Source organism: Theobroma cacao, chromosome 8, assembly GCF_000208745.1.
Source record: "Theobroma cacao cultivar B97-61/B2 chromosome 8, Criollo_cocoa_genome_V2, whole genome shotgun sequence".
Classification (NCBI taxonomy): domain Eukaryota; kingdom Viridiplantae; phylum Streptophyta; class Magnoliopsida; order Malvales; family Malvaceae; genus Theobroma; species Theobroma cacao.
Window position 1 is genome coordinate 3,671,832 of NC_030857.1, and position 25,440 is coordinate 3,697,271.

The window sequence follows — 25,440 nt, forward strand, 5'->3', positions numbered from 1 at the left end:
TAATTTAAATATATTATAATTAAAATATGAAAATATTAATAATTTTTTAATTTTAATTTAAAATATTAATTTTATAAGTTTAAGTTTGTAATTTTTAAAAATAAATAAAGATATTTTAGTCCAAAATGTTTAAATTTTATTTTCATGGGTGTGAAATAGCTAATTCCATGAGAGAAGATGGTACTAGCTATTTCAAGTTTTTGCCAAATTTTGAAGAATAGCCATTCCTTTTGGAATGACTATTCCTTCTCCAAAAACAAACCAAATAAGGGGATAAAATTTTGTAAGGAGTAGAGAGGGAATGGCTTAGCCATTCCCCCAACCAAACATGACCTTATTGTTGACGCACAGCTCAAAACTTGACGCTAATAATTTTGTCACAATGAATCAAAATACTATCTTAACACAATAGCTTAAAGTATTAACTTTATGAGCCTAAGTGCCATGAACAAGTAGTTTAAGATCATCTTAGATACTTCAAGATTTCAAAGGGTTGAAGCTATTATAAGTTGAACATCGTGGGTGCCCATAGATAGATATATATATATATGCTTATGAAAGATGGGCAACGTCATTACCCATCAAACGTCCAAAATTTCAAATGGCATTGTCTTATTCGTTCCTCTTGTATCTTAGGGGGAAAAATCCAAATGATGTTGTAAGCAAGCAGAGGATAAACTAATGAAACTTGATTGACTATGATAGAATAGGAATAGAACAAAATGTAGAAATTGTAACTTTAAAAAACAGAGTGCCCCGTGGAAGACAATGTAATTAAGAGCGGACTTTCCTTATTTAAAGTTAGAAATATAAGAAAAGAGTGGGTCTTTGTAATAGTAAAACAACAGCGATGGCAAATCGGTCATAACCAAATTGATAAGAACGACCAAACATAAAGTAGTAAGCCGACTTGGCGTTCTTAGCTACATCTGCATCCAGGATGCAGATATATATATATATATACACGTAGCAACCTTATCACAGGGTTTTTTTTTTAATTATTCGTTTGGAAATGATATGGTGTCCGAAGAAAGAAAGGCAAGTAGTCAGTAGATCGAAAGGAAAATTGTTCGGAAAGCACCTAGCTATGATCTAGCGGTCAGTGTTCAATCTGGATATCAGTTGGTCACTTCCTCCACTGATATATTCTCCTTGGCAGAATCTCTTGGGAGCTCAAGCCCGTAAGGGATTCGTCCACAATGGATAGTGGTTGGTAAGGAATCTGATTCCAAACCCATTACGCTACAAAAGAGAAACTAGAATGAGCATAAACGCCTTTATATACATATTTTTAAATTTTTTGTTCTTTAATTTTTTTAAAATAATACCAAATTTGCATGCTCACCTTTCATAAAAAATGGCTATGGATCGGATTTCACAATTTTTAAATCTGCATGAACAGTTTAATAGATGCCTTCTGATCAGTCATTAATTAAAATTAAAAACATTGAAAGCGAGTCAATGGTAACACACCAATGCCGAAATAAAACTATATTTCATATTCATATGAATACAAGATACACTACAAAGCATGCATAAAGGTACTTTATCAAATTAATCTTATTTGTAGTAACCTTAGAGGCTACAAAAATGGTAAGGGTCGTTCTAATATTTGCTTAATAATACGACAAAATGCAATTATATGAGTTGGTTAGATTTGTAAAATCATGTTTCATGCTTACAATATCATGAATAAAAAAGGTTGTTGTCGGTCAATATTGTGTTATAAAGTTGATGGTATAGACTTAGACATATCTATATAAAATGAAAATCAAAGATAAGGAAACAAAAATGGAAGTGTGATGAAATTAATCCTCTCCTACCTAATATAGATAAGAAAGAATATTAAAAGAGGATTGCTTAGGCATCCAGCAAAGAGGTTGAGGAGTCAATGTTTCGATCAGGTTGTGGTGAGGACAATATGCAGTTAGTCAATTTAGCACTCATGAATTAAAGAGAAATATGATACTCACCGGCTGAGTGGATCACCTTCCATTAAGGGGCAACACTTATTGCTCTTAATAAGTTCAGTCATTGCTTGCTGCAGGAACACACCATGGCTGACCACTGCTATCTCCTTTTCCTTTCGTCCACACAACCTAGAAAATTAAAGGCAAGTTGAGTACAAGTGGCTTTTGCTTTCAACCAAGAAGGAGCTATAATAACTTCTATGTGCCTATCTCGTTTTCATGATAAACACTGCTAGTCTAGATTTCAGCAATTATGGTTTTTGTTATCATGTGTGACAACAGCCGGCCCAAGTTTTGTAACCAATGGAAAATGATTTTGAGCACCTCACCATTTGATGAACTTCATTCCTCTAGCTACAACTGCTTCATGGGATTCTTTTTCTCCTTTCCACAAAACGTCATCTTCACTTTCAATCTGAACATTAGAAGTGTAGTATTAATGTTGATGAAAACTTGTACTCAAGGGGCAGCAAGCTATTTTAAGATCAATGGAATGCAACCAAGACCGCGGGGAAAACCGTGACTAAAGAATACTTGCCAATGAAAAATCAACATCAGGGAAACGAGAACGGTACAGGCTGATGGATCTTCTCTTGTCACATTCATATTTTCCCTACATTGAATTCAACATTTTAGAATTGAGAAAAAAAAAAACATGAAAACACAAGCTTTCATAACTCTATAACTTTGCTATGTTTGGTAAGAGGGAAAAAAGAAAAAAAAATAATATTTCTTTTTTGATAGGATTAGAAAATAGGTATATTTGTTCTTTTCTCTTCCGTCTAATTGTCTCATTCAACTTAAATTAACTACTATATTCAAACTTTACCTATAATCTCTTTTATTCCTTTTTTTTCTCATCATTCCTACCACACGCAAGGATGGAAGAACAATTTTCCTTCCTCTCCATTTTTTTTCCCTTTTCTCATTACTTTTTAACCTCTCCTCTACTATTTTTCTTTCTTTCCAACCAAACATAGCAACTAAAGAGTGCATCCTCCATGTGAAGATAAGACAACATGGTCCATACTTGCTTGATTAACGGGTGGATGAGGATTATTTAAAGGTGAATGCCAAAAGAAAATGGTGTCAAACAATGACCCCGATGATAATGTCTGTCTAGCATGTTCTCAATAATAAATGCATAGCTGTTATAATGCTGTGTAAGTCTGAGAAGAGGCATGTGAGCCCGCCTAACCTATGCTGTAGTTAGATGTCAGCAACATACCATACGTTCTCGACAAAGTTCATATGATATGATTGGTAGGCGATTGAAAGTCGATGTCTCAGCATTCTTTACATTTTCCTCCTCAAACGGAGTAACATAGAACCGATCAGCCGGCTGGCCTTCTCCACGAAAAATTCCAACTGCTGTTTGTAATGTCCTGCAATTTAACCATTAAAAAGCATCAATGGGGCTACAACAACGGGAACATTTGTTAAATATATATGTTAAATATGTCGGATATTATGTTGACTTTGAAGTTCATCCAAATCAACTCTTGAAGCATGAGAGATTGAAGCCTGCCGTCTATTACCAATATCTAAACATTTTCACTGTGAAATGATTTAAGAAAAGAGTGTCGTACTAGAGCAAATGAGGCATATAAATTGGGTTTGTTGCAAAGAAGAGGAAGATTGGTTACAAGAACATCCCTCAGAGAGACTAAATTGTTTTCAGGAATTTCTTGACGAAGTCAGGGTGATAGCGATATTCAAGGATGTAATTAAGTCATATTTACGAGAGGAGAGACTGAAATATGAGGAAAACTCCGGTACCTTGTCATAGGGGAAGTGATGACGACCTCAATCTTCTCAAGCAGTCCACTTGCACAAACATATCTCCGCTGATCACAAACCTGTTTCAAAGATGTGTAAATGGGCGAACCGCTATATTTGACAATATCCTCATTACAGCACTCTTCTGGAAGACGACACAGAAAAATAATACAAATAATAAATGATTCTAATCGCAAGCTGTCTATCACCTGCTGCCAGCCCTGAGAGGAGAGTTCAGCGTCAAAATATTCAAATGATGTTAGTGGATCACGACTCTTCTCTGATTCTAGATTGTGGACTCCTTGTGCATGCCTCACCTGAATGTGAACATACACAACAAACTGCTGTAAATATTAACTAAAAATCAACAAAATAGTAATAACTTGATAGATATCATTGTTGATTCCATCAAGTTTGGAGCTGCTAGCTTGTCTAAACTTCACATAATTTGGCTTAGCAGCACTCTTTTATGTTTCTAGCTTCTTTTGCGTGCATCTCTGATCCCCCCCTTCCCCCCCGCGACAATCGGTGCAAAATAAGGAAAAGAAAGGTTTCCTTGATGAAAAATAATTAGAGAACAAACCAGATGAAGAACTTTATAACTGGCAAACGGGTATGGGGATGGAGCTGCTGCAAATTTATCCATTTCTGCAAATGCAAAAAAACAGAGCAAGATAAAGACAACCAAAACAAGAAAGGCAGAAGAACCATAAATGAATGGAAGGTAAAATTTGGCTTAGAGTAACTAGACGGAGCTACCAATGGGAATTTAATGCGAGACCAGTCCTAAGCAACTAATCCATGTTTTTAAAATCTATTATTTCCGTTGCCCTAGTCCCATAGAAAATTATAATAAAGAATGCTTTCTTTCCTTCAATCCTCGTTTGAGTTCTAAAGTCTAACCAGACAAGCAAATAAAAAACAAAACAGGACATGACTAATGTACTTGAATCAGAGGTTTGTCGATTCAAATAATGTGCCCGAAGTAATTCTCCTCGTAGCTGTGCAAAGTTGAACACTAGATACTATATTTAAACGCATCGGAATTGACCAGGCTTACCGTGGAAGAAAACAAGCCCTGGCCCTCTTCCTTTTCGAGTATGAAAATCTAAAACCTACTAATGTCTCAAACACTAAAAAGAGAAAACTGAGCCTTGTCTAGAAAACCTGTCATGAGAAGACGTTGTTGACGACTAAAGACCCATGACGAAATATGATCCTTTAAGGAACATATTGAACAGAGAAATTTCCCTGGTAAATGCATATGCAGAGATAGCAAAACAAAACTAAACAAGCAACTATATGCCTTTTGATTTTTCCGAGCTTATAAGTTGATAAATAATCAAACCACAAGTTGACACAGGGCATACAATTTCCACATGACCTTACACAATTATAGTCTGTACTAGTAAATAATTCAAAGATAAGGATTGATCAGAAACTAAAGCAATGAGCATGCACTTATGCAAGAAAAAGAAGAGCAATAAGCATGCGGGTTTTTACCAGAGCGATACGAGGGGAGGAAAAGAATATCCGAAACCGAGAGGAAAGAAAAGAAAATTCAGAAAACGTCAACAGCTTAGAGGCATGATTGTCGGAAAAAGGAAAAAGTCAGATAAAACTGGTCAACTCAAGCCGGTGGGCGTCGGCAGCTAGTTTAGTTTGAATTTTTTTTTTTTGGTTCTTTTTCTATTTTGGTGTTTTAACAAGACGATTATTCTAAAAAACAGTAAACAACTCCTTCATGGCTATTCTCATAGGTTACCAATCTGACAAGTTTTACCGACTTTGGAGTTCAGGAATTTCAATTTTTTTCCTTCTTTTGATCGGGTGCCCTAGTCAGCTACCTTCTTCATTGCTAGTAACATTGCTTCTACGGAAGCATTAACCCTTATTGCGTTACGCTATCACTCATGCTTTCTTTTCTTCCATTCTTTTTTTCTTGTCTTTTTTCTTTTCAAAATATTATTAAAATTAATTTTTATTCGGAATGCTATCAAGGAAATGATACATCTAAACTCAACCTTTGATTAAGGCATACTTGGTTGCAAGGGCGGAGTTAGCCAACTAATCAAAAACTAAGAAAAATAAAAGTTAAAAATTTAACCGATAAACAAAAAATTCAGAATATATAATAATTTTATATAACATATAAATCAAACGGAATGAAAAAAAGATTTACAACAATTTTTTAAAAAAATTGTGTTCAACGTTTAAAAAATAAATTGTGTTTCAGTGGTGAATTATAAAAAAGAGAGTAAAATAATAAAAAAAAAAAAACAATGCTTGCTGGCTTCAGCTTCGTAGCATGTGCCACCCATCAAAACTCGTATTTATGAATTATGTTGTTGGTTTGAAAATTGATAGAGATTCTCTTTGCTAGTCCATAAATCAAAACCAAAGAAATGAATTGATTTTTTTTTCGATATTGATGTATAGTTAGAGTGAAGTTTGTCCAGTAAGGATGACAATCAATACTTGCTAAGATTTTTTGTAAATCAAAGAGCTTTAAAAAGAAATGGCTCTAAACTTTAATTGTTCTTGTTGGTAGACTACTAGGTTTTAGATGTGTTATGTTTTATTATACATAGTTTATCTTATATTAAGAACATGTCTTATATATTTTTGTTGCAATACTACGAAAATGAGGTAGCTTTTGCACTCATTTATTAAGTAATGAAATTTCATTAAATGCTTTAAAAATAATAAAAAGACAAATGAGAATAGAACGAGAAAAAGAAGAGAGAGAAAAAAGTGTAGAAAAACTTAAAAAGTAAGATAAAATTGAGTAAGATTTATGATGTCATTTTATTAAAAAATTATTAAAAAAATTTAAAAATATATAATATTTATTTGTGGGGTATGGCCTTAATAATATTAGGATGCTATCTTCCACTCCTAATTAATATATATATATATATATAGATAATGAATAAAATATTTTAAAATTTTTTGGTTAACTACCCGCCGCTCCTGCTTGGTTGGACTTGTGACTTTAAGGTCAATAGCCAACAGCTCAAGTCGTTGGGCCGATCAGAGTTTAAATAAAATTGACTGCTGCTTGTGTTTGAAAGGAAAAAGTTCAAAGGTAATCTAGAAGTTAAAATGGGATGAGTTCCAACGTGATCTCATCCTGTTCTACTTCTTTCGGAGCCAAGGAAAAAGCACGAAACAAGACAGGTAAGGAGCTTTCAAAGTTGATGCACGTTGTTCTTGGTAGGACAGCCATGAAACATGAGAACCTCGTGGCATTTCATTTATCAGGCCAGGCACAAGGAAGTGTCTTCTCACCATCTTTATCTGGACAGCCCTCTAGAGACGTGCAATCAGGAGCCTTCTCAGTTTGCATGAACTTTAGTATGATTAGCCTCCAGCTTTCCAGCTTTCATTCCCATTCATTTTGATGGAATTCTCATGCTGCAGGTATACCGAGCCCGATAAGAGTCATGTGAGTTTAATCCTTGATTGGGGGAACTTAATCATGCTAGATCATGGATCAGCAAAATATCAATGCCTTTCAGAACCCCAATACAAAAGTCAATTCAAAATTGGAGTCAATGTCTGTATTAATTTTAACCCCAAGAGCTGGCAGCCAGTTGATCAAACCCAGACAGCTCAAAGGAAAATTGATGATACTGCCAGACATATTACAGAGTACAGACATACAAGTACAACGATGCAACGCTGAACACGCTCTCTCAAAAGACAATAATAGAATGCAAGGGTTCAAATGGTCCATCATAAAGAATTGACACTTGTAAGTGTTTAAAGCATTTTGATGTGACATATACTTGAATAATTGCCTAACATAGCCTGAGAGCTTACAAAATTTTCAAGTACCTAATGTTTTTGTAGTGTAACAATTATCTCAGTAAACTTGCAAAGAATCATATATGGATATCAAACTCATTCCTGATTGGTCGTCTCTCCAGATTAATAACTACTTGGCCACTCCTTCCTCTGCATGCTTCTCATCAGCAACATCACTTGGAAGATCAAGTCCACTAGGGATTTTTCCAGGATAGTTAGTTGTTGCGGGATCTGATCCCATCATACTGCAACAAAAAGTAAAGCAAAAAAAAAAAAGGAAAAAAGAGATGAAAAGAAAAGGTTTCAACAATTGCACATGAGCAATAAAATGAATTCTACCACCAAGCTTTTAAAATATCTTGCTTACCTTTTATCAACAATAACTACAGAGCGAAGCTCACAATTCGCAAAGCTGCAAAAGACATAACAACATCTTCTTATTAGTCTGCAACAATCCAAGGTTTTGAGTAAGTATGCAATTGGTGGGTTATCTAAGGGAAATCCCTCAGCAAACTCTGATTCAAACTTGCTATAAACTAAAATTTTTCCCCAAAAAAAAATACATTTCACTATTTAAAATTTCTTGCATGTAAAGGAAAAAAAATTTTCAACTTCATGTCATTCAGTCAGACATAGAATTGCACTCCATTCTGTAGAGGACAAGCAGACAGAGCAATAATAGAGAAAATGCAAGGACCTCAAATACAAGATTTCGTTTTATCAGTAATTTCAACTTTCAAAGCTAAGTAGATCTATCAAGAAACACTTTTCCTCTGTTCCTGTCATGTAAAGATACACTAAAAGTAAATAAAAATATCAAATTGAAAAAAATAGAAAAAGCAGGCATCTATACTAATATATATTGCCTATATTGTAACCCTCCTTCATAATGGTTAATTAACATTGGACATTTTGCAGAACTCACTGTTTGCATATGTCATTCTTCACAGCTGGATGACAATCACTCCCAAAAGCACTTAAGGTATGGTACAAGAATCCACTGTGGGTAACAACTGCAATTTCCCTCTCTTTTCGCGTCCACAACCTGCAGCAAATGATAAATGGATAAAGGAAAAAAAATGGTGAGGAGTAAATGAACTAGCTATGGGATAATGCAATTTTAGTTCAATGTAAGATCTAGCAATTTCCAGGCTTGAACACTTTCATTTCTTTCATATGTTGATCAGGAGAAAGGGAAATTTTTGTTACGCAGAAACAAATAGGCCACTCACCAGTTCAAGAATTTCATTCCTCTAACTGCAACTTCTTCATTCTTTTCTCTAGTATTAGCTTCCCACAAAATATCCTCATTGCTTTCTATCTAAAGGAAAAAATGAAACAAGAATTCTTCCAATCAACCAATGTTGACTTCGAAATTATAACGATTGCTGATATCAGTAAAACAAATGAAAATCATAACTGCTTGATCAGAAAAGCTACACTAATTATGACAATCTACTTGCCAGAGAAAAATCAATTGCAGGAAAGAGAGGCCGATACTCGTTGATGCTTTTTCTTCTATCACATGGATGGACTCCCTGTGGTTCAGTATTTAGAGGGAAAAAAGATCACAATGAGAGGAGTAAGGCATAACATCAAAAGTCCAACAAAAATAAGAGAAAATATAGGCAATTGATATAAGCTGCAAAGTCTGCCATATGACCTAACTCTAAGTACACACATTTCCAACTTATGGTAGTTTCTCACATTAACTATACTAGGATTTGCAATATCAATTCTTCTTTAAATTCAGAATTTCTCAAGTTAAAGGTCATGTGCTATGGAAGCAATACAGATGACCTACATTTACCAGCAAACTGAAAAAAGCTGGGTTATGTTACAAGTCTCCAACACATATAATGGGGATTGCACTGTAGGTGTCAAAACCATCCAACTTCCAGCATTTATAATGACATGCCTAAATCATTATTATTATAATTTATCACAACCTTGAAGAGAAATAGAAATAAAACAAGAATATCTTCCAATCTTGACATCTATGCTGAGTCTGTGACCAGTAGAAGCACCTTCAAATGCATATTATGTGTCCAGGCAAATTTCACAGATATCTACCACGGATGTTTTGCAATAAGTTTTACATTTTGGGAGCTAGATCACCGATAGGACATGGTTAACAATAGATTTATACAGACGTAAAGAAGTTAAACATTGCTGCATTAGAAATCCTCACTCAAAAGAAGAAAAGGGGAAATTTAAATTGCACCAAGTAAAAAAAATAAATACATAGTTAAGATATACCATTTATTCCACAAGCAAAGTTTTGGAGTTTGATCAAGTATTATAAGTATTGCTGGATATTGAATATCAATGTTAAATATTGAAAAAAACTAAAAATTTTAGTGTTACAAAAATTTTTATCAGGGGAAAAGGGAGCAATCTACTTGTAAGAAACTAAAATAATGACTTTGCATATCCACTATGGCACCCAATTGGGATCTCTTCAACTAGAATACTTGACAGAGAGTTGACATAAAATTATTCCATTCTTTTAATATCAGTGGAGAAAACAAAGTTCATTCCTATGCTATGCATGCATGAAATTGACTATCCATATTCATTGTACACCAGACAAATAATTGATTCAACAGCATACCAAAATGTAGGCAGAAACACATGAAATGGTACATAAATTCTTCATATAGTGTCTACCTCAAACGGAACTTATTTTCTCTGTTTTCTTTATGTATAAAAGCAAGTCCAAAAGGTCCATACAGGGATTTAGTTTTTATAAGAAGTTCAAGGACATACCAAATGTTCCCGGCAAAGCTCAACTGCTACAAATGGAGGGCAATTCAGACTTGAAATTGCAGGATGGTGACTTTCCCCTGCATTTTCCACCATCAGTGGAGGTATGTCTATCCCATCCCTATACCCTTCACCACCAAAGGCTCCCACTGCAGTTTGCATAGTCCTATAACACCAAAATTTCCAAAATCCATTATTTCCAAACAACCAGAGCATGAGAATAAGTAAAAAATAGAATTTAAAAAACAGGTATTCATTTATAAAATGCAGAATGAATTTTTCCAGGCAATGCACATTCTCAGCAATAAACAATAATTACAATCCCCACATAATTTAATTAGTTGTTTTCAATTTTCCTCTGCATATGCTTCCTGTCCTTTCCTCTTCTTTTTCACTAAACTTGTTTTATGAAGCATACCTTTACTCTTACACTAAAAAAGTGTGCGCATAAACCTAGGCAAGTAGGCATAAGCTTTAAAATTTTCTGTTGCTATCGTAAAATATAATAGTACCACTCTTGGCAACGGAAACCAAAAAAAAAAGGGAAATCGGAAATAATTCCACAAAAGAAACACTACAGCCAGGAAGAAATGGGTTCACTGATTAACATAAGCATAAAAACGACAAAGGAAGGATAAACAATACTATATGCTAAGTGCTAACTTACCAAAATGATGCCAAGAAGTACTCTTTTTCTAAAAATAATACTAAAAGAGAAAGAAGGGCAACGAAAAGTGTCAAACACACAAAATCTTGACAAAGAAACTAACTAATCTTAAAGTTATACCTGAGCAAAGGGGATACAATGACCAAATCAATCTTCTTGGAAAGCCCGGTTTCTTGAACATGCTTGCGCAGATTATCAACCTGTTAAAAGTACAAATACAATTACAATCAAGCATTATTCTTTCCACTGATTGCAAAATAAAAACGCATCATTCCAAAGCAGATTCGTTAAACTCTAAAACTAGCTTTGATGCACATTCTAAATCTCGAAAGATAGTAAAAGGTACACAAAGAAACAGAAATTCAGATTCTCTAATAAATCCCAGATAAACCCAATTGCTAAATTTTTCACCTTTTCTTGAAAAACCAATGATTTTCGATTACATACCTGCTGCCAGCCAAGTGGCGTGAGATGGGCATCGAAAAGCTCTTCAGATAAATAAGCGGCATGATCTTTTTCCCCTGCTACATTATGAATCCCCTGAGCATGCCTCACCTGCATAAAATAATTCCAATATGAAACCAAAATGGGTTTATCATTTTAATTCCAAACGAATAAAAAAAAAAAGATTTACAGCAAGATCACAAACCAGATGCAGTGTTTTACAACGTTGCAAAGGGTATAGTCCTGGGTTGGTTGTTGCATCCATATCTGCACTCACCCAAAACAAAGAGCAACAACTTTTATATATTCAATGCAACAAGATCCCAATCTTGCATCAAGAAAACAGAGAATGAGGAGGAGGTAGAGAACAAGGTACCCGAGAGAGAAGCAGTGGTACGGTTGAAAGAAAGTTGTTTTGGTTTTGGCTTTGGAAAGGTAGAGGGGGAAATACACCAGCAGGAGGAATAATAAGAAGATGATGGTAATTGAATGTTACAACTGGCAATGGTCATGTTAAAAATTGTTTCTTTATAAGGTAAGTTGCTCTTTGCCTCCCCTCTCTCTTTGCTTGATTCCGTCCCTGGAAACTCGTGAAGTTCCAGTTTTCGTGTGAGTTAAATTATCTTACGCACACGGTGAGGCCGACTTTAACCGAAACCTGAATAACTCCTACAGAGAAAAATGAAAGATAAAAGAAACTCCTTATATGCAGTCGTATTGGACCAGAGATTTTGAACCACTTGGCATATTCTCCATCACTTTGCGTCATCAACTTCTTCTCTCAATTTGGGTTTCATGACAAAGACATGAAACATTTTTCGATTTTTTTAGTGTGCATTTTTTGTATTTTGGAACAACTTTTCTAAGATTTGGTCTGCTCTGTCTCTGTTCCTTACAAACTAGTAATATATTTATTTTTTTCTTGAATTAGTAGATTAAAATAAATTGAGCTTTAACAAAGACCAACCAAGGTAGCTCGTTCAGGTTCTCCATTTTGACCCGATTCATCATTTTTAGTAAATGAATTACTTGTTTTTATTAGAAGTTTAGTTCAAAATGTGTACTTAAATTATATATAAATGTACTAACATGAAAATATTTCCATTTATTTTAATAATATTACTCTCTAGCCTGAAGCCCAAATTAGACTTCCCTTGGACTCACCTGAACTCGATCTATATATACTTTAAAGCTCACATTTTTATCTTATTTTAAAAAATTATGTATTAATTAATAAATTAAATATTTGAATAATTAATAATTTGAAAAATTGTGGGGTTGGTCTTAACACATTTATGAGTTTGGTTACATGGTCCCGGCTGACAAACTTGAAGAATTGCTACTGGTGTTTCATTCCAACTTTTTGACTTAACTTTGGTCAAATTAAAACTAAAGGATTTGATTCATGAACACTTTCAACATGGAGGTTCTACTTAATTAAACTACAATAAGTTTTACATGTTTCATGTTTTTCACAAATTATTCGTAAGAATTTAAATACATATTAGTGCCAAGAAAAACAAAAATAGCATATCTTTTTATTTCATGAGAATAAATGATGAATAAAAATAGAAGAAGAATAGCTTAACTATTCTACGTACCCAACATACTCTCAATTTCGTCTGCACTTTGCATATGCCTCGGAATTTTGAAAAGTATTAAATTTGTGTACAATGTTTTTATGCATATTTGCATCAATTGTTTAAAAGGTTTGATTTTATTCTTTACAAGCATATCCTTTAGACTGGAAGATGCTGTTCGCTTTACTTGATTAAATTCTCTAGTTAAACTAGGGATCTATGGCAAAAAGAGGAGGTTTTGGATTGGAATATGCTTCGCTTGATTTGATTCTTGACAATCATATATTATTCCAATTATTGAATGAAAAAGAGGGGAAGAGAATATTGAATGATTAATTACAAGCATCGCATCAGATTTGTAACCGAAAAAAATAAACTCAAGCAATTAAGTTTGATATTAAGGGAAAAACGCAAGTTTAATTTTGTAATTGTCAAGCTTTGAGAGGAAATAATTGGACATTGCAAATTGGGCCTATGGCATATGAATTTTAAGTGAGGGGAAAGCTCAAAGCAGCTTTGTGCATGGGTTTGGCTCAAATCCAAGATAAGGGGCCTAGACTCAGTTGAGCCAGGACTAACTCAACACTGAAAAATGAAGTCTGAGACAAAGTTGTTTAATGGGCCTTTCTAGACCAAAACCACAAGCCAGGCTGAGTCGCTGCCATTCACAGTTGAAAATTGGACTGGGAAACTTGCTGGTGGCCCAACTACTGTCGCAGCAAAGCACGACAGTGGGGGCCAACTCATCTAGGGGTCGTTTAAGCTTTTTATAGAATTAAGCAAATTTAAACATAAAATGAGGGCAATTAGAAACAAATTTATTCGAATTATAAATTAAATTTTGTACACAAACAATCTAAAACTCAAACGATTGATGTTTAAAGCAGCACAGATGATTAATTACTTGTCATTAAAGAAGCAAAAAAAAACAAAGAGAAGTGCTTGGTCATGCATGCATATTGCCAGCATACCTTCACCATGATCACATGAAATGGAAGGGGGTACGATTCTCATGTTGGGTTAATGTGAGACATTTTTAGGTGATTTGTCTCTAAGTTCCTTGTCAATGAGGGCAGTGAACAGTGCATCTTCTATTTATCTTATGGCCGTAAAAGAAAAGTCGACAGAGATAGCTTGGTTGTTTTTTTCCCCTTTGGGGATAAGAAATGTTATGCAAATTTAGTCAGCAAAAACTTACTAGCCATAGTTTTCCTTCTTGCTACGGAAATAACATAAGCTTTTTTTTTTTTCAAGAAATGTCCTTTGTTTGTTAGCTAGCAACTAAGGAAAGAATGAATGAAATATATTGGAATCTTCGCAAAATATCTTAAAACCTTGGATGCTAAGCTTTCAAGTTCGAAAGCTTGCGAAATGGAATTGTTAATTGATGACATAAGAGAAAGTTAACTTTTTTTTTTTTGTAATTCAAAATAATCTAATGATTAAGGTAAGCTACACCGATCTTGATCTTTAAATTTTAACATGCATGCATCACGCACGAAAATTAATTAATCACCTTATAAATTTTCTTTGTTGCCTTTTTTTATGTTGATTGAACACTCTTGCGTTGGATTCATTGACTCCTCCAAAACTTATTAATCTTGTCGATTATGTAATTTTATTTTATCAAAATTATATTAAACCACAGCAACATACACGCGTGTTAAACCTAATTGACCATCATCGTCTTAGTACCAAATTGCTATAAATATTATTATAGAGAAAAAGGAAAAAGACAATTTACTTGATACAATATAACTTAGTTTCAAAGATTTGATTTGCTAGTTAATTTCCAACTAGATTGATTAGATTTTTTTTTAATGAAAATGTTAATTAAGTCTTTAAAAGTAGAAATGTTGCATATCAACTTTTCCGAAATCAGCTCTCCACAGCCACCCTTGTTGTCCTTTATTGCTAAATTAAATCCTTCCAAGTCAACAAGTTCATTGTCAATCAGAGAATTGATTTCACACATATACTCTATATTTCTTCCAACTAATGTGGGTAAATGTCTCTACATACTTCTCAAAACAGCTAATAGCATATCTTCAACACAAGATTAATTAGTCTGGCAATGGAAGTCGAACACGCCATGAAACTATAAGCTTCAAAATTGTTCCCAGCATACAGTTAAACGCGTAGGCAGCTTTTAGTCCACTCATTCAGTCAGCAGAATGAACAAGTGGGGATTAATTACATATTTTTCTTAATTCTATCTGCTTGTTTTGCGATCTTAAGCAAAGGGTTCTTAATCAAAATACAATCACGGCTGATTTTCTAGCTATATTTTTTTATGAAAGGGTCTCCTACCTAACTTGACTGGAGCTTATAAAGCAGTATATCAACACTAAAAGATGCTTTCATCAAAGGAAAAAACAAAAAACAAACATCAATGGAGGAGAATTAATGAACCACTTGGAGAAAAACCCAAATGCCAGTTTCTTATTAGGTATAGCTAGGTCAGTTTTTGAAAGTTGAATTCCAGCCAGTTGTGCAATCAAATTTATGAAGCAACTAGTCTATAATTCATTTCGTAGTTGCAATCTTTTAGACTTGCACCCGATTTCTTTTCATAAAGTTGGTGAACATAACGAACTAGTTTAGCAAGATTTTCATGTACGACAACATAAAGTTTATGCTAAAAACAAATAAAGGGGAATCCTTTATATTCATATATATATATATATTAAAATTTTTCATCTCTCTCAAAAATATATAAGTGTCTAAGCTTATAATCAAGTTATTACAAAGTGTACATTTGTAGCATTTCTCAAATCTTTGAACAGACAAATTGTTAGATTTCATTGTAGTGCGACTACCAAACATGGAACCGATTAATTTTTGTTTAAATGTTCATGGACTGCCTTAAGAAGGCATTATGGTTGCATATTATTGCAATTGAACGAATTCCCATATCATAAATATATAATTTTTGTAGCTGGTCGTTGATCCTTAAGCAGTCCACATAATTTGGCTTTCTATATTAATTTCATTTGCTAAGATTACAACTAATTTCTTAATAAAAAGTGTACAACTTCTTGTCTTATTCGCGGTAGGAAAGATTTGAAAGCGTTCTATGTTGCTCGGGAAGCTTATATATGAAATCATAATGCAAAGCTCCCAAGATTCGTGAGTTATATATTAAAAAAAATGCATATTTAGGTATTAAATAAGCAGTTTTGTATTTTCCTAATTGGTACAAGAAAAACATAGGAGTCAATGATCTTGGCAAGCTGGATATATAGAAAATCATGGGATGCACATGTAAAGGCAAAAAGGACCCACACCACACAAAAACTGTTTAGCTTTAAAGACTTCGAACAGATAGTCAATGTAAGAGAATGATCTGAACTCAACCAACAGTTTCTCTTAACTCCATTTTAATATTCCTCCATTGTTGTTTTCTGGCTTCATAATTGCATTCCCTAAACTGATTAAAGCTGTGTAGCTAGTAAAGACAATAGTTGGTTGTTAATGGAAAATAAGATATAGCTGTAAGAAAAAAAGAAAACAAAAAGATACCAAGGGTTATATTGATCTTAGTTAATGGAAAATAAGATAGTCTTTTTTATCTTAATGCCCTTAATGAAAGATGACAATTACTGATAAAAACAAACATTAATGGTCAAAAAAATTATTTTGTACATAGATGCATATGTATACACGATTACGGAAATATTTGTGTGTATATATAATATGTCACATTTTGACTGCCATGTCTCATAGGTTCATATTAAGCTTCAAATTATCTCCATTTTGAGACTTCTTGTAGATTTATATCTTGATATTTTTTATTTACAAAAAAAAATTGATTTGTTGAACCAACTTGTTTAAGAAAAGATGGCATCTAAACCAATCAACGAATGAGGTGATTGTGACAATTAGCGGTATTGATCTTCCACAAAATCAAAGTTAAATCAAGATAACAAAGAAAGAAATTATTAAAATCTTCATGAGTTTCCATAATTCTAACCAGTCTTTCACACTAACAATTTGCCTTCACAAGTGGGGTTTTCATAAACACTATATAATCTTCGTCCAATCTCCAAAGCAAGTTTTAATTCTCTGCACATACATATATATCTGTTACATCCATCATTAAAATACTTTGCTATATATTTCTTGGGGATTCAACTTCAACCTAGTTCTCTTTGTTTTCTCTAACAAGTGGCATTATATTATGGTGACAACAATGCTACCCTAGTAGTATTTTAACCTAAAATATATATATATATGTTCTCATCTATCAAGGTATAAATTTATATTTTGTCTCTTTTTGATATACGTAGGTACATCATGCCCCCACTATATAATGACATGAACTCAATTTCGTTCGTTGAATCTAATCCAATTTTAATTATATATGCCCCCACATATTGGAAATCTTCAAGGAAAATACAAAGCAGGAAAACGTTTGCAGGCCTATTGGCTGCCCAACATGACAAGCAAGAGATCAGAAACCAATCTGTTTGAAAAGACGGGTACAAGAGAGAGCTGGATAGAGCTATTGTAAAGGTTGTCAATACTTGAGGAAAATGCCAAAATGAGGGAAAACCATAAAATAAGTAACAATCTCAGACTCTGATTATAAAGTAAAAAGATTTCATCATTGTATAGACTCATTCAACATGGAGTATAGAAGAAAATTCATTATATCAGGTTAGAGTTTTAGACCAATTCAACACTTATTTTGCCTGGACAAGGTGACAACTTGACGAAGTATCCTTTTTGACATTAAATGCAAGCGTAGTGGCCCAGCACTATACCTAAAGAAACTTTTTATGTATGACTTTTTTTTTCCTTTTCTTTTGTTCGTGTGTTTTTCATCAATTGATGGCTTAAGCTATAGGTCAATCGCCCGACACTCTTTTGGGTACAAAATAACTCTACAGTCGAATCAGCTCCTTGCACGATGAGGGTATGGGACCAGACCTTCATTTTGGTCGACAGTCACATGTTAGCTTAGGAGGAGAGGTAGAGATAAAAAGAGATGAGAGTTCTAACTAGACTTGGATAACAAATTAAAAGGATTAGCTAGAAGTTGATTAGTTTTGTGTTAAATTTCAACATTTCCTTTAACTAATCGTAATAATTAATTTTTTACATAATTTAATGACGTATTACTTAAAATAAAAATTGACATTTTGGATTCAAATTTGAGTAAGAAATCCATTCAAGAAATTCACGTACTCATATATTGAAAGAACAAGTTAAGTTCCTAAATTTGACTCTCCTCTATTGAATGAATCCTACACTTCTTAATTACTCAGCTTTGGCTCTGTTGTAACCCCACTTTTAACAGCCAAATTAAGAAGCAACAACTAGTTAATGATGGTTACCAGGACAAAAGGGAAATTGTAATTTTTGAAATTATTTTTGTTTGTTTTATGAATTTCTTTTTACCCAAATTTGTATGGCAGAGAGAGAGTTGGGTCTCAACACGTCTTTTGATAAGTGTGGTTGTAATTTGTGGGGTTGGCCTCGTTTTCTTGCGAGGAAAAGACTCGTGAAGCAACGTCCCTTTTAGAGTGTCCTAATGATGCCTATCCTTTTTTCTCTTCAAAAATTATGCAAACTCAAATTATAAAATAAAAAAAAAGAAATTGTATCTAATAGATAAAAATAAAAATAACAAATTATATTACAATTTTTTTTAAAAAAAAATGCTCTCTCCCTTCCATCCACATGCAATGCAATTCACTCAGAGTCCCATACGTTTATACGTACACACGAACACACGAGCAAGCAAGCCCTAACTCAAAAAAGGCTATAAAAGGAAAGATCTAACCCTCGGTTTCTTCAATGATCAAAAGCCTGCATTTCTTTGGATCCCTGCCATTGAAGTCACTAGCAAACAAAACACTAGCTGACAAATTTAGACAGAGAAGAGAAGAGAGAAAAAAAAATAAACAACAAACAAAAAAAGAGTGGTTTCGTTGAGCTCCAAACAAAACCCTAATGAGATATTGTGGGCTGTCAAGTTGTATTAGTAATGCTTGGAAAGGGTAGGAAAACTGCTGTTGCTGTTGAGAAACCGCCTAGTGTCGGGGTGGTAGGGAGAAACTGCCCGCGGTTTTCTCATTCTCCACCATTTTCCTTGCACTTCTTTCTGCTATTGTGGCTCTCGTGGATGTGTCATTGTCAAATATAAATATATTTGGTTTTTTTCGTCCCTTCTAGTATCCAGTTTCTAATTAATCTCTTGGGTTAATTAGACCCATATTAGATAGGGATTGCGATCTACTAAGTTGTTGGAATAAGATCCGATCCTAAAAACTATTAATTAGATATATCAGAAATTTAATATCAATTGATATATCGTACAATTAGTTACTTAACATGGTAAAAAGTGTCAAAAAAAGAAAAAAAAAAAAGCTACAAAAGATCAAATAGAATTTCATGCTTTTGTTGTGATATCAAAATTCTTTATTTTTAATTTTAATATTATGTTTATATTGAATTGTTCTGTGCGATACGTATTAAAAATTATTAATGAAATTGATTGACAAGTAATAAAACATTTGATATGATGACGTGCTTATAGAAAATTACTGAAGGTCAACAATGATTAACGCTTTTATAATTAAGCTTTTTTTATGTTTGTTATAATATGGATGCTATTTATTTTTAATTCTTGATATAATCTACATTAAATTGTTTGCAAGATACGCATCAAGAATTATTAGTGACATTAATTGAGATAATGCATAATAATGCATTCAATATCATCAACTGCTTGTAGAGTTTTAATTCTGATAATAATGTATAGGATAATAGTTTGAAAACTAATGTTCTATGCATTCTTTCCATTAAACAAATCCAATTTGACTCCTCTAGCCAAACTTTCAACACTAGTTCAAATATATATTAACAAAGGTAAATTTAATGTTGATACCATCTTCTTCTCTCTATGTTTCCCTTGTTATTTTCTTTATACCATAATATGTTGTTTATCATCATTCTCAGCTCTTAGAAAGGATATATCAAAGAAAAGACTCAAAATCAGAAGGAGAGGGAGAGGATGGCGAAGAGGGGGAGGGGGAGGGGGGAAGGTATGGTCATTTTATTAGGATTTAGGGTATCGAATTTTGGTATGAATAGATCGGTGGGAAGGCAATAAGGTTTGAGACGGAAACTTAGTCTTATTTTCTTTTAACACTTTGTTTATTGCAATTATATTATTTTTGTGATAGATAAAAATGCTTTTTGCATGGTTTTTTTTTAATTCCTTCTAAATAATGCCAAATTAAATTGTTTATTTTTTTATTAATTAACATTAAATCATCGAAAGACGACATACTCTCACATATAAACAAATTAAGAAGTTAATAAGCCATAATTTCAATAATTAACGAAGTCTTTAACTGATCACTTATCCTTTGGAATTATTTCTTAGTAAGGAATTGCTGCTCCAATAGTACAACAATGCATGTCTTGAACGAAAGATGCCAAGGAAATAACTAGACAAAGAGCCTCGGTTATTGCTTTCATTATATATCGCCTATACAAAATCAAAGCAATGAACGTGATGTGAAAATACAGACAAGAAGTTTTTCAACAATATAAGTGAAAGGAAAGGCTAAAGTGAATAGCCCTTTTTCATAATGTTTCATCCGTGATGATCCTTGATAGATAGGACATCCAAAATTAAAAAAAAAAATTATAAATATGCATGTCGATTAAAACAAAAACATCTTCTCTTTCTGCTTTCTCTGACATTGCATTACCATTTACATCGTACAAAACACACACAAAAACTTGTTTTGTTTGGCCGACATGGAATATAAAAAGTCTCTTGTTGAAATTATAACTTCCTTTGTAATAAAATTATCACTTTAAAAAAAAAAAAGAAGACAGAAATGGAAAGGGTTTATTGGGCTTTTATTCTGTTTTTTAGGAGAAATATATTATTATGTTCTTTCCGAAATCCGCCACCTGTTTTGGTTTAGAACATGCATGGGGATGGGGAATGGATCATGGATCTGTAGGGTGGTAGATACATATTGTGTGTTTTTTCCTAGGGAGATTCCGTACATTCAACACGTGTCATGCTTAGAATTTGACTTGCTGAAGTATAGGCAAATCTCTTCCCTTCGTGCATTATTATTGGTACTTTCAATTATCAGAAGTTTACTGTTCATTGTTCACCTCAAATCATCCAACTTTTTCTTTGTTTTGTTCGGAAATAACCCTCTCACTACTCATTCATTGATGGAGAGTTTTTCTGTGTTAATGTTTTTGAAAATTCTTTCTGGCATGATCACTGATCCATTTGAAGCAAAAACCCTTTTCCATAATTTGCTAATGGAAGAATTTACCCTTCATTTTCCTTCTTCTAATTGAATGTTCATCATCATCACTCCCTTGTTTAATCATTCTGCATGCACTCCGGCTGCTAAAGAATAAATGGCCAGGGGCCCCATCTTCTGCTTTTTACTGTATATAAATAACTAAGTAATAGGATAAAAAAGTAAGAAAATTTTATTTATTTTTTCTAATCTTCTGTTTTCCCTTAATTTGCTTATCTCGCTGCATGTGACAGTCTCTACTCCAATCATTGCTTATTTCTTCGGCTATAAACATTAATCCTCCACGTGCTAGAACTCTTACTTTCCCTGATTAACTAGGTAAATACGCGTAAATATAGCACGTGGCTCAGATTTCTAATAGGTTTTTAATTATATAATATGACGATAATAACCCTGATTATGTACTGCATTAAATCTATTAACCCATGCTTTTTTGGTAATTTTGGAAGGAACAATATGGTGGTTGTCCCACGATTTCATGCGTTTTATTTTGTCCACCATATATCAAGTCTTTTAGTACAAACTTTATCCTAAAACTTTTATCCATGTTTTTCCTCAAAAAAACAGGTTAATAATGACAACTTTAGGGTTTCTGATTAACGATAAATAATAATAAATATAAATCTTGTACTAGCCGGTAAACAGGAAAAAGTAAAAATAATTAACCGGTGGATGTTGATATGTTGTACTGTTGGTGAGAATCAATTTGTATGATTAGAAATAATTACAATTACCCCATCTTGTGGGGTTTATCTTAATTATCAGTGGGAGTGAAGCATTTCTCAGTCTTGGAATTTCACTCACTCAAAACACATTTTAATTGATTGAAACTTTCAAAGGGTTAACACACATTTCACCTGTAAATGTTTCATGCATTGAAATATACCAAGAACTGTACAATTAGATAATAAACTGCCCTTGTGATCATCCTTGTCATAACCCTTGATCTGTACCTTATCTGTAAATTGGGCTGTTAGCTTAGCTATTTTGAATAATTTGTTCATGTTTTCCTGTACAGAATTGTCAATAGGTCTCCTTCTGTAGCAGATATATTCCTCCTGCCGGTATTAATATTTTACCACAAGTTATCCATGAAATACTGTAAACGTCTAAACATAATAAATTATTGCAATTGCGCATAGCCTCAGGTTTCAAAAGCCACAACAGGTATTCCTGTTTTGCCAATTACATACATAATTTAGACTTAATATGCTACATTCATAGTTTACTTACTATCTGAAGTATTAATCTTCTTCCTCTGCTTTCAATTCCAATACAAACATGTAATAAGACTAAAAGAGTATTACTCTCTGGCATCATATAATTAACCGAAGAGTCAAGCATATCAATGTATCTCCATTTGGCTGGTTCTGTTCAGTGATGCCACATTCGTGCTAATCTGGTAGCTTGCTTTAATCCTTTGTCATAATTTTCAATTGACAAGAGATACACGGTTACGTTTAAAGGAAGTTGTCAGACCCCGAGGCTGACTTCCCTGACCTTGTCTAACCAGTTCATTATTGACAATGAAATTAGGAGATGTTGATTTGGTAAATTAAGAAGGGATATGACAGCAGAATTGTAAATGGATGAGAGAAGGAGACAAAGCGGAAATGCCCCCTCAAGTAACGCCAAAAATGGTAGACCAGATCAGCCTACTGTAAACACCAGACATAATAAAATGACTGTAGACTATGGAGTTCACTGTTCTACATATTCATTGCACTGATTAAAGACATATGCATCAGCCAAAACAATTCCTTTAAGAAATAGTTCACTTGCAGTTGTATAATAATCTGGTTCCTGTTCATGGACATTGTTAATTAAGCCAGGTGAGGGTGAGGAACTGAGAATGGGATAGATGTCACCATTCCTTTATTCTAAAATGAGAAACATGGTAGATGTATAGCAGTTGTAGCTTAGTTATTTATGTATAATCAAAAACAAAATGGGGTGGATAATTCCAAAATTAGTGATAAGAAAAGGTTAGCAAAGAACAAAACAGGGCCACCAACTAATTTTGAATTTGTGAGCTAAGCCAAATTCTAGAGGCTGAAGGAAATGGGACCCAACTCAGCAAATATTTCTGTGTGGGATGGAGAGAGAGGGCTGGTTTTATATGTTCATGGATGGCCAAAGTGCAAATAATATTCACAGAGGTTAAGCGTACAAAGAACCTGACAGGGCCTATGATGTTAACTCCATCCTTTCGGTTCAGACAGAAATGTGGGTCAAAGTTTTCAGAGGAATTACCAATTAAATATTAAGTTTTCTTTGATAGGAGCGATTTCGGTGAAAAAGACATGAAATCACCCCTTCATGGAAAGAGAGTGAGGAAAAGCAGATTCCATTTCAATCTTAGGCCTCTAAGGCCTAACAATTACAACATATCATATACTTTAATCATATAAATTGTATATTATTTTATATTCAACTATACTGCCCTTTTTATCGGTGTAGCTATAAATTCTTCAACTTGGTGCACTTTCATTATCTCAAGGCATCTCCTAATAATAGCATTCCCGAGAGAGAAAGAGAAAGAGAGGGAAAAGCAAGAGAGAGAGAGAAAGAGAGATGGAGTTTAATGAGCAAAGTTTCTTAGAGGAATTATTAGCTCTAAGAAGAGACAGTTGGGACACAATTCCAACAGAAATGAATGAGATTTTCTCTAGTGGCTGGAACTTTGATTGCTTTGATGAGAACCCTGCTAGCTTTCTTCCAAATTCATTCTGCCAAGAATTCTCCGTGCCTTTACAGCAAGACTTCAATTACAACTTCAATGAAGTCCACTGTCCATTTGGCGATGAATTCTCTGCACCACAAGTAACAGATTCATCAAATAACACATTTGATACCCCACCATTTCCGGTTCAAGAAGATTACTCGTTGAATATGGTGGAGGAAGGAGAATCAGGCTTCCTTGCAGATGAACTTCACAAGTTGGATGTCCAAGCTGCTTGCAAAGCTGAGCCTATTCAATCACCTGAAGAACCAGTTTTCAACATGGGAACCTGTATAGACCGCAAGAACCGAGCTAAGAAGTTGGCGGGGCAGCCATCGAAGAATCTAATGGCAGAGAGAAGGAGAAGAAAGCGGCTGAATGATCGGCTTTCGATGTTAAGGTCAATTGTTCCTAAGATAAGCAAGGTAACTAGCAATGAGAGTTGTAGTAAAGTTTTCAAATCAGTACATAGTCCTATGCAAAATGCAAGTTGTTATTGGGGGCTAATCTGGTATTGTTTCCATTGCTCTTTAACAGATGGACAGGACATCCATACTTGGAGATACTATAGATTACATGAAAGAGCTCCTGGAGAGGATCAAAAGTTTGCAGCAAGAAATTGAAGCAGGTTCAAATGAGTTAAACGTGGCTCACATTTTCAAGGATGTAAAACCAAATGAAATCTTAGTGAGAAATACACCAAAGGTATTGGATTTTGCACCATTCTTCAGTACTTTTTAGGTCTGATTTAAAATGCCCAAATCCTGAATTTAGTTCCTACACCTGTTTCCTGCAGTTTGAGGTGGAAAGAAGAAATGTGGATACAAGGATTGAGATTTGTTGCACAGGAAAACCAGGACTGATGTTGTCAACTGTAACAACCTTGGAATCATTAGGCCTTGAGATTCAACAATGTGTTATCAGCTGTTTCAATGATTTTGCAATGCAAGCGTCCTGCTCAGAGGTAAAAAGGAAAAAGGAAAAAAATTGTTAGCATTTTTGTTTCTGAATCACTTCTTGTTAAGCCTCTGTCACTTTTAACTTGCAATCTTACATACATTCTGGTCTTTATTGCAGGACTTGGAACAGAGAACATTACTAAGCTCTGAAGACATAAAGCAGGCACTGTTTAGAAATGCAGGTTATGGAGGAAGATGTTTGTAGGAACAAAAGAAGAGGACTACAAAAAAGAAGCAACTTCTGGTGAATTTTTGAGAGGTTTCCAAATTCTCTGTTATTTCAATGAGCATTTGAAAGTGAGGGATTGTAGTAATTTTGCCTTCTTAAATAAGGGAAATTCTAGTCATCAGAGCTTTGTAATAGCTGCTTCAATTGGATATGTTTATCAATCCAAAATTCTTTGTTTAGCTCTTTTCTTTTCTTTTTCATCCAA

General features: G+C 33.8%; 3 protein-coding genes across 6 annotated transcripts; 1 reads left to right on the forward strand and 2 right to left on the reverse strand.

Annotated features, from left to right (window-relative positions):
- LOC18591861 (phosphoglycerate mutase-like protein 1) lies at positions 762 to 5,556 on the reverse strand. 4 transcript variants are annotated; one of them, XM_007018263.2, is made up of 10 exons: positions 5,253 to 5,556; positions 4,333 to 4,397; positions 3,959 to 4,066; positions 3,750 to 3,829; positions 3,199 to 3,355; positions 2,509 to 2,583; positions 2,300 to 2,385; positions 1,974 to 2,099; positions 1,346 to 1,390; positions 762 to 1,242 (listed from the first exon to the last, which is right to left on the reverse strand). In XM_007018263.2, exons 2-10 carry the CDS (start codon positions 4,393 to 4,395, stop codon positions 1,119 to 1,121), a joined length of 864 nt encoding a protein of 287 aa, XP_007018325.2. In that variant the 5' UTR covers positions 4,396 to 4,397; positions 5,253 to 5,556; the 3' UTR covers positions 762 to 1,118. The 4 variants fall into 4 exon arrangements, with proteins under 4 accessions (XP_007018325.2, XP_007018326.2, XP_017981800.1 ...); XM_007018264.2 differs by lacking the exon at positions 5,253 to 5,556 and adding an exon at positions 4,810 to 5,238; XM_018126311.1 differs by lacking the exon at positions 5,253 to 5,556 and adding an exon at positions 4,696 to 4,772.
- Positions 7,426 to 12,211, reverse strand: LOC18591863 (phosphoglycerate mutase-like protein 1). The gene is made up of 10 exons (XM_018126371.1): positions 11,813 to 12,211; positions 11,642 to 11,703; positions 11,440 to 11,547; positions 11,113 to 11,192; positions 10,329 to 10,491; positions 9,023 to 9,097; positions 8,792 to 8,880; positions 8,485 to 8,604; positions 7,927 to 7,971; positions 7,426 to 7,804 (listed from the first exon to the last, which is right to left on the reverse strand). Exons 1-10 carry the CDS (start codon positions 11,946 to 11,948, stop codon positions 7,690 to 7,692), a joined length of 993 nt encoding a protein of 330 aa, XP_017981860.1. The 5' UTR covers positions 11,949 to 12,211; the 3' UTR covers positions 7,426 to 7,689.
- On the forward strand, positions 23,822 to 25,440 carry LOC18591864 (transcription factor bHLH93). Its single transcript, XM_007018271.2, has 4 exons — positions 23,822 to 24,472; positions 24,585 to 24,752; positions 24,844 to 25,011; positions 25,125 to 25,440. The coding sequence occupies exons 1-4, from the start codon at positions 23,900 to 23,902 to the stop codon at positions 25,209 to 25,211; spliced, it is 996 nt and encodes a 331-aa protein (XP_007018333.2). The 5' UTR covers positions 23,822 to 23,899; the 3' UTR covers positions 25,212 to 25,440.